The 10,000-nt window shown below is 46.1% G+C and overlaps 1 protein-coding gene across 1 annotated transcript in view; it reads left to right on the forward strand.

The window, feature by feature from the left end:
- The window catches only part of tmem276b (transmembrane protein 276b), a gene marked incomplete at both ends in the record, with an annotated part of 16,753 nt that extends 13,868 nt beyond the window's left edge, over positions 1–2,885 (forward strand). Inside the window, 3 exons of the mRNA XM_080857001.1 lie at positions 1,416–1,529; positions 1,781–1,918; positions 2,632–2,885. Coding sequence (XP_080713127.1) covers positions 1,416–1,529; positions 1,781–1,918; positions 2,632–2,885 — 506 coding nt within the window. The remainder of the gene's footprint in view (positions 1–1,415; positions 1,530–1,780; positions 1,919–2,631) is intronic.
- Positions 2,886–10,000: the final 7,115 nt, after the last annotated feature.

Below are 10,000 nucleotides of genomic sequence, written 5' to 3' on the forward strand. Positions count from 1 at the left end.
CCTTTTCAAGCAGGACGTGCACGCGCAATTTATCTGACGACTTTAGCCTGGGACAAATTAACTTGAGGTTTAAGTAACTTAGCGCACAACGCCAGACCGGTATAGCCTGTTCTCATTTAGCGAGCTAGATTATCTCATGTCGCGAGCTGAATGTATTAACTTAGCTTCAGTTGTACGCCGAACAGGGCCCTGATTGAATTAATTAAAATAATTGTGCAACATTTTGTGAAAAATCCAAACAAAACTGCATTTTCCATGGCCTTACACATGTGCAGGCACACACACACACACACACACACACACACACACACTTACACACACACACACACACACACACACACACACAGGGTGTTGAGGCTGTCTGGAATGTGTGTGAGCTGAGAGATCTCCAGGGGAGCCCTTAATTGCCTTAGGGTTGTCACCTTCCAGTGCAAAGGTTAATTAGTGTGTGTGCACTTGTGTGTACATGTACGTGTGTGTGCACCTGTGCGTGTGTGTGTGCGTGTGCGTGTGCGTGTGTGTGTGTTTATGTGTGTGTGTGCCGTGTGTGTGTGCCATGTGTGAGCATGTTATTTGTTTGGGAGTGTGGGGGTGTGACGTATGTGAGTTGGGGATATGTATGTGGTATCTTACTTGTGTGTGTGTGTGTGTGTGTGTGTGTGTGTGTGTGTGTGTGTGTGTGTGTGTGTGTGTGTGTGTGTGTGTGTGTGTGTGTGTGTGTGTGTGTGTGGAGGGGGTGTGTGTGTGTGTGGGGGGGAGGTGTATTAAGGCCATCTCAAGTCACTGTTCATCTCAGTGTCTCAGTGCACCTCAAAAAACAGTAGATTTTAAAGACTTTAAAGGAGAAATAGAACAGTGGTGTGTGTGTGATTGGGCGATGAACAGGAGAAATGAAACAGTGGTGTATGTGTGCTGAAAACTGTGTATTTGTTACGTCCATCTACACCCCTACTGGCTTTGCAGTGGCAGTGCAACAGCTTTTAGGTGGTGAATGGGCATAATTAGCCTGATTGTCCACACCTGAGCCTCCTGGATAAAAGCCATGCGGTTTGCCCTTAGAGGAGGCTTGCATTCTCACCATGCTTTGGGAGGCTGGTGAACACCATGCGTTTGGTGCTGGAGTTTTGCAGTTACCATTTTATGCACAACTTTTGGGTGACATAAAAATAAATACTTTATTTTCGTACAACTCTGTGGTCTGTCTCCAATTAATGTTGCGGCTCACTTTATTGGTGTATAACGACTCCTCTCTCTCTCTCTCTCTCTACCCCTCTTCTCCCCCTCTCTCTCCCTCTCTCCCCCTCTCTCTCACTCCCCCATTCGCCCCCACTCTCTTCCCCCCCCTCTCTCTCCCTCCCCCTCTCTCTTCCCCCCCCTCTCTCTCCCTCCCTCTCTCTCTCCCTCTCCTTCTACAGGGCTGATCCAGCGGTGTACTTCAGTGAAGTATCACTACACCTCCTCTATCCTTCCACGCAACCTGCCCATTAACATCACCAAGACCATACGCCAGGACGAGTGGCACGCACTTCGTGAGTCTCTCTCTCACACACACACACACACGCACACACACACACGCACACACTGATGTCCTCTCTCTCTCTCTCACACACACACTCTAATGTCCTCTCTCTCTCTCTCACACACACACTCTGATATCCTCTCTCTCTCTCTCACACACACACACACTGATGTCCTCTCTCTCTCTCTCACACACACACTCTGATGTCCTATCTCTCTCTCTCACACACACACACTCTGATGTTCTCTCTCTCTGTGTCAGACCTGAGGCGAATGACTGCAGGGTTTGTTGGCATGGCCATCTCCATCATCCTGTTTGGCTGGGTCATCGGCGTCCTCGGATGCTGCCAAGAGCACGACCTCATGCAGTATGTTGCTGGACTGCTCTTCCTCATGGGAGGTGAGATATATGTGTGTGTGTGTGTGTGTGTGTGTTTGTGTGTGTGTGTGTGTGTGTGTGTGTGTGTGTGTGTGTGTGTGTGTGTGTTTGTGTGTGCGCGCAAGCGCTTGCACGTGCCAGTGTATGTGTGTGTGTGTGTGTGTGCATGTGCGTGTGTGTTTTGTATTCTCCCTGCAGACTAAAGAGCCACATTAGTGAGGAGGAATCTCAAACCTCACAGCTCTCTAGGGTTCTATGTCCTGTCAGTACTTCTATGGTGAATCATACCACATGTCTGACATGTGTCGCCATCTAGTGTCCAAATCAGTTACTGTCAGTCAGCTACAAGGTGGAGTCCCTCTATCAAAATGCTGATTATTAAGTAGTTACCATGATATAAACGTGTGATTATTTAGTAGTAATCATGATAGATACATGTAATTATTGAGTAGTAAGCATGATATATACATGTAATAATTAAGTAGTGATCATGATATATCCATGACATTATTTAGTAGTTATCATAATATAAACATGTGATTTCAGTAGTAATCGTGATATATACATGTGATTATTAAACAGTAATCAGTATGGAACTGAGAAACTTTATAACCTCAGTCCTTTACATCTTCTCTCTCTCCTCTCCTCTGCTCTCCTCTCCTCTCCTCTGCTCTTCTTTCCTTCTCTCTCTCCTCTTTTCTCTCTCTCCTCCTCCTCTCTCTCATCCTCTGCAGGTACCTGCTGTATAATATCCCTGTGTACGTGCGTTGCAGGGATAAACTTTGAGTTGTCACGTTACCCCCGCTACCTGTACGGCCTCCCCGAGGACATCAGCCACGGCTACGGCTGGTCCATGTTCTGTGCGTGGGGGGGGCTGGGACTCACGCTACTGGCCGGTTTCCTCTGCACTCTGGCCCCCTCAGTCAGCTCACCCACCCCAACACGCTCCACCTCACACAAACCACGCCACGAGAACGGGAGTGTGTGATCACCCTGGACCTCAAACACACACACACACACACACACACACACACACACACACACACACAGATATACATACAGATATACATACATACACACGCTCCACCTTACAACAACCACGCCATGAGAACGGGAGTGTATGATTACCCTTGAACTCACACACACACATAGATATACACACACACACAGATATTCACACACACACACACACTCACACACACACACACACACACAGATATACATACACACATGCTCCACCTCACACAAACCACGCCACGAGAATGGTAGTGTGTGATTATCCTGGACCTCACACACAAACATACATAAACACACACACACACACACACTCACAAACCACGGCACAAGAACGGGAGTTTGTGATTATTCTGGGTCTCACACACAAACATAAGCACACACACACACACACACACACACACACACAGACTGTGTGCATGGACTCGACACCACCAACCATCTTCTCACACACATTTGCAGACAAAAACACACTGACTTGCACACACACATGTATATACACACATGCAAATATACAAACCCTCACATATATGTACATACACACTCAAACACACACACAGACTCCATGACCCAGCAAGGCCCACATCCACAACAAATGGCCCAGGTGGCCACCTGAGTTTGTGGGGACGGAATGGATTCTGGGGAGTGTGTGCGTGTGTGTATCTGGGACTCTCCCCCAAAAGACTGGAAAGGAGAGATTGGGATGGGGCGGGCAGGGTGTTGGGTTGGGGGGGGGGCTATGAGTTGAGAGGGTCCAGTAAGACAGGATCTCATCAGCTCATAACAGGACAGCAGACTGGAGACCACAGGGCTGGGCCTGTCCTGCACAGTACACCAGGAACAGAACCACGACTGCTTTACCCTATTGGACAAGTCCAAGTCCTCAGAACCAGGACTTCTTGACACTATTTGACATGGGTCTGTCCAGAGTACACCAGGAACAGAACCAGAACTTCTTCTCACTATTGGACATGTCCAGGTCCTCAGAGCCAGGACTTCTTCTCACTATTGGACATGTCCAGGTCCTCAGCCACTGTGGGGAGGTGACTGTGTGTTCTCCTTCTGAAGAAGACTCAGACAAACAAATATAAAATGGTGCTTTCTGTCAGTCTTTCACACACACACACCTTGGATTTTAAAAACTGTCCACAGAAGAGGAAACAAACACACAAACAAATAATCAAACAACGGCAAATCCTGCCTAAGGTCCTTCCAGTCAGGAATGTGTTTGTTGTGTCTGTCTGTGTGTGTGTGTGTGTGTGTGATACTTCCTGACCTGACAAGAGGGGACTAAAGCACATGGTGAAGCAGCTGGATTAAGCCTGAAGCAGGAGAAGAGGAGAGGAGAGAAGAGGAGGAGAGGAGGGAAGGAGAGGAGAGAAGAGGAGGAGAGGAGAGGAGGGAAGAGGAGGGAAGAGACCGGAAGAGAAAAGAAGGGGAAAGGCCAGAAGAGACAAGTGAAGAGAGGAGAGATGAAAGGACGAGAGGAGACTGTAAAAGAAAGACTGTCAGATGAGCCCAGACGAAATCCAGCCCAGCTCCATTCTGTGCAGCTTCCAGACAGTGTTGAGTGTTCAGTGTTCAGTGCAGCTTCCCCATCACTGCAGGTTGTCTGTAAGTGGCTTTGGATCAGTCTAGTCCAGTCCAGTCGACACTGATGCTTGTGCTTTTCTTTCCATCCATTCCTACACTGAGAAAATGGTTGTCCCTCCACGGAAACCCTTTACAATCCGTTCAACATGTAAAAGAGGGGTTTTTGGGGTGTGTGGGATTTGGGGGTACATGCAAGATTCTTTTCCCAGAGGGTGGTGATTCAGCATGCCCATTTTGAGTGACCATGCTGAGGTTCATTAGAGTGCCTGGATCAAAAGATAGCAGGGTAGTACATCTGTGTCAATGAATACTCCACAACAACACCTTTAATGTGCTTATATGCCCATGCTATTGAGATGGTGTTGTGATTTCATTCATGGTTTGATTTGATTGACTGATAAGTATTTGTCCTCCCATCAGAACCATCATTTGAACTTCAAGCCTCTCCAACCAGTCATGTGACTGCATTTGTCATAATGATCCACATAATTTGTTTCAATAGTAACCAACCAGTAAACACCATTACCTCGTTTCCACCTGGGCCGGGCCGGTGCCGGAGCCGGAGCCGGAGATGGTTCCTTTCAGCACCGGCCTGTGTTTCCACCGCCGGAGCCGGGTCCAGCTCCAAAATTAAACGTCATGGAATGTTATGACATGCTCCTATGGTTACAGTTGTGAGTTATTCACGAGTGGTCTTCTTCCAGCGAGAAGGCAAATTAATTTCCATAAAAACTTAATTATGTTTAACTTTTTAATACCATGTAGTACCATACGACCTAAAGTTAAAGTTCTGTTTACTTGGCCACGGGTTTCTATATTTCCTCACGTAGATCAGACGAGTGGCAATGCAGTTCATGACCGGAGTTGACTAGCTACTACACTGATATATACTAACCAGTTGCCATAACAACCTTAGCAGTACCTTACAGCAGCTAGTGCTAGTTAGCTAGCTACTACACGAACTTGCTTAGTCAAGAGCTATTTTTTTTTTTCGTTTCAAGTGGCACGTCTTCTACAGTAGCCTACACACAATACAAAACCTGCACTACATCACGGTCTCAGTTAATGATGCAATTACGGGTTTTCTACGAGCAGGCAATGCAGCTCATGATGGGAGTTAGTTGACTAGCATAACAACTGTAGTAGTACCTCACGACAGCTAGCAGCGAGTGCTAGTTAGCTAGCTGCTACAAGAACTTGCTTAGTCAACTACTAATTTCAAGTGTAATATCACACAAAAACAACCAGACTTAATGTATACAAGACAGACAAACCAACACATTTTGATGGATGAAGCTTTCTTTATTAGTTTTAATGTGTTTGTTATTAGGTCTGTTGTCCTTTTGAACCCTGCTATCTCAGACTCTCCTCGTATTACCTCATATATTTTAGCTTTCCTTACTGACTTCAATTTTGTCTTGCATTTCTGTTGATGGTTAAATTGCAATCGAGGTATTTATTATATCCTAGGTCCACTACTGGATCGATTTTCCATGTATGTTTTCATCGTTTTCACTCATCATCTTGGTTGATGGCGGCGGCAATTTCTGTTTCTGTTGGGTTAACTCCGCCCACCTCTGTGACGTAGTTGGTGCCCGATTTGGGCCCAGCAACTCCAGGGATCCGGGCCGGTGCCCGATTTTCAGCTCCGGCACCAGCCCGGCCCCGGTGGAAACACAAGAACTGGTGCCAGATTGGGCACCGGCCCGGCCCCGGTGGAAACAGGGTACATGAGAGAGTGTGTGGGAGCACAGTTTACATTCATTGTTTCCATAGTAACCAACCAGGAGTGTTGTGACATACTTGCACAGTTTATTAACCGCTGAATGTCCCATTGGCCATGCAGGTGTATGGATGACCTGAGACTTTAATGTACATTTATTGATTTGCTTTGCTTCAGGTATCATGATTGTCATACAGTTACTGTTTCATCATGAAGAAACACCTTACTAACACCAGGCAGTGTTAATTCTTATACCTGTCAGAGTTAATGCTAACACTGGGCAGTGTTAATGCTAACTCCAGGCAGGGTTAATGTTAACTCCAGGCAGGGTTAATGCTAACGCAGGGTTAATGCTAACTCCAGGCAGTGTTAATGCTAACTCCAGGCAGTGTTAATGTTAACTCCAGGCAGGGTTAATGTTAACTCCAGGCAGTGTTAATGCTAATGCCGGGCAGTGTTAATGTTTTACCATAAGGAAACATTACTAACACCCATAAAAAGACCTATGTAAGCGTTGGTATTTAAGCATAGCTGACAACAGAATGTGTCTCTGATGGGCTATGGCTGCTGTCTGTAAACATGTCAATCACACTCACACACACACAGGGGCAGCATTCCACCTCTGTCACACACACATACACACATGTCATGTCACTTTTATAGACAGCAGATGATGGTGCTCAGAGTAGAGTTTAAATGCTTCAGCCCCTCAGTGCCAGTCTGTGTGTGTGTGTGTGTGTGTTTTCGTGACCAGTAAGGGTTTTCCAGTGAGGTATGCTTCTTTTAGTGACACCACCAATTGTGTTTTTGTTTCTTAAGGTGGCAAAAATTGCAAATGTAAAAAAAACGTTCCCTCACGGAAAAGAATGTATGATCAAGTTCTCCCAAGACTTGCACACCCTCACAAACACACACACACTCACACTCCTGTGTGCTTGCTGGTGTGATGTTGAGTCAGAATCTCATGCAGAGCTGAGGGCGTTGGAGTCAGATGTGTGTATGCACACGGCTCATCTAAAAACAGCTCTTAGTCTTTCACCCTCTCTCTGCTCACCCTCTCTTCTCTCTCCTCTCACCCTCTCTGCTCACCTTGGGGCGGATCCGGCTTTGACGCGGCTCAGCATCACAGTGAAAGGCATGCTAAGCATATGTTAAGTTGCAGGGGGCACCAGGCCTGCAGATGGTGCTGTGTGATGGGCACCCATGTAGCTAGAGGCACAGCTGAAGCACTTCCACATAAGGAGCTGTAGTAGGACACAAGGCTGATAGGGGGCGCTGTTTTATGGAAATTCATTCAGCTACAGGTACAGTAAAAGCACATCCATATGAAGAGCCGCAGTGGCACTCCAGGCATGTAGGTGGCGCTGTGATATGGGCACCCAAGTAGCTAGAGGAACAAAGCAAAGCACATTGGAGGGTGGGGTTCTGAGTTGGGTCAGTGTAGCTGTGGTTGGGTGTATGTAGAGAGAGAGATGTTTAGAAGCACAGCAGGAGAGAATGAGAGGTTCTGTATGTAGAAGCACAGTTCTGTAGGGATGCTGTTCTGGAACACAAGCAGAAATTCGTAGAAGCACAGTTCTGTAGGGCCGGTGTTCTTGAACAGGGTGATTTAGCACAGTTCTGTTGCGCCGGTGTTCTTGAACAGGGTGATTTAGCACAGTTCTGTAGGGCCGGTGTTCTTGAACAGGGTGATTTAGCACAGTTCTGTTGCGCCGGTGTTCTTGAACAGGGTGATTTAGCACAGTTATGTTGGGCCGTCGTTCTTGAACAGGGTGATTTAGCACAGTTCTGTAGGGCCGTCGTTCTTGAACAGGGTGATTTAGCACAGTTCTATAGGGCCGGGGTTTTGGAACAGTATTTGAAGGGTTTATTCAGCACACACAGGAACCCTGGGCACAAACACGAAGGGAAAGCACAATGAAACAGCACAATGCCCAAGGCTGTACTAATGAGACACAACCACTGAAGATTCAATCTCCTGTTGTGTGGTGCTTATTGTGAGTCAGAGCCAGAACCAGAGCCACGCCCAGAGCAGGCCAGATGTACTCCAGACTGCTGCGCTGGGGGACTTGCTGTGGGGGTACACTTCTTTTCTACAAGCCCCTCTAGAGGCACAACACTGGGTGTGTGTGTTTTGGGTGGGGGGGGGGGGGTCAAGCGTTTGTCTTTCGCATGACTTCATGATGAATTCATTTTCTTCACCTACTGGAGACTTGTGTCCATTTTGTAAAGGGATTTATTTTGCTGGAATAAAATGTGACATTCTGGACCACTGTATGAGGCTGCAGTTTGTGTGGAACCCTAGGTAGGAACGCAGAACAGCCGACACTACAGGTGCAGAGGGCAGAGACTTTAGAGAAAGGGTTCTACTTAAGCAATAAGGTTCGAGAGGCAGTACTGTATCGTCAATAATGTACTTTTTCGAGGGTGTTGTTAGGCCCGACGCGCAACAAGTTCATTATTGAAGATACAGTACTGACTCGAGTACCTTATTGCTTTTATAACACGGTTGCCAACGACATTATAAATATAAAGTAAAATTTAAATATAAATAGTAAGCTGCTTTTCAGCACAAAAAAGTTGTAGCCACCAAACATTGTGTATCGCATTTCAGTAGCCTAGAGAAAATAGTCCCCCTTTGTGTGGCTGTTGCTATGCAACAGACAAACAGCATTGGGACCATCATGTCTGTTAGCCTAGAACCAAAAGTTTGTTGATGATTAGCTAGGAGATCGACATTGATCTCGCACCATTTTATTCATTCACATTGCTCATTTTATAAAGTTGCCATTAAAATAACAAAAACGACAATGGGACACTTTCAACTTTGTTAATATTAGTTTATATTGGTTTGGATATCGCCATTAACTCTGCCTCAATGAGGGATACCTCCCAAACTACTGCAGCTCCAACTACTACAGAAGCTACTTAATCCACTGCCTCCAAGCATCCTCAACAAAACCAGCAGCAGCAGCAACAGTTGAGGCAGTCTTACTGCAACAGTTGATGCAGTTATACTTATTAGCAGCGAGGCTAGCTAGCTACTATGTGTTTCAATGGATTTTTGGTCTAAGCGTTAGCAGCAACCTACAAATAATATTCGAGAGCTTCAGTTAAGATCTACAATACTCTGCAACATTCGTGTAGCACATAAACAACTAACCAAGTCAATGTAGACAATGTGAAACGTCGTGTAGATAGCTTAATTCACATAAAATATTTCCCACTAACAGGCTACCAACACACCGCCATCTTGGTTCGATTTCAAATCTACTGTTGTTTTTGAGTGCGCACTGATATGGAACACTCAGGTAGATGTAAACAGGTCGTACAGTACCTTTATCGCTGAATAAAGCACACCCCGTGACTTACTCTCAACCAATCAGAATGCTTTTTCTGCTTCATCTTCCCGTGTTATAATGGTCCATAGTGACTAGAGAAAGGGTTCTACTGGCCCATAGTGAATAGAGAAAGGGTTCTACTCACCCATAATGACTAGAGAAAGGGTTCTACTGGGCCATAGTGAATAGAGAAAGGGTTCTACTCACCCATAATGACTAGAGAAAGGGTTCTACTGGGCCATAGTGACTAGAGAAAGGGTTCTACTGGGCCATAGTGACTAGAGAACACATTTCAATAATAAAATACCTCTGCTGTATCAGCCCTGCCTAGACTGCTGTATTAGTGCACACATGGGTTTAGCCAGAATCCTGTATTAGTGCACACCTGGGTTAAGCCTGACTGCTGTATGAGTGCTGTACTTCAGCACACCT

This window comes from Sprattus sprattus (genome assembly GCF_963457725.1).
Source record: "Sprattus sprattus genome assembly, chromosome: 18".
NCBI classification, from domain to species: domain Eukaryota; kingdom Metazoa; phylum Chordata; class Actinopteri; order Clupeiformes; family Clupeidae; genus Sprattus; species Sprattus sprattus.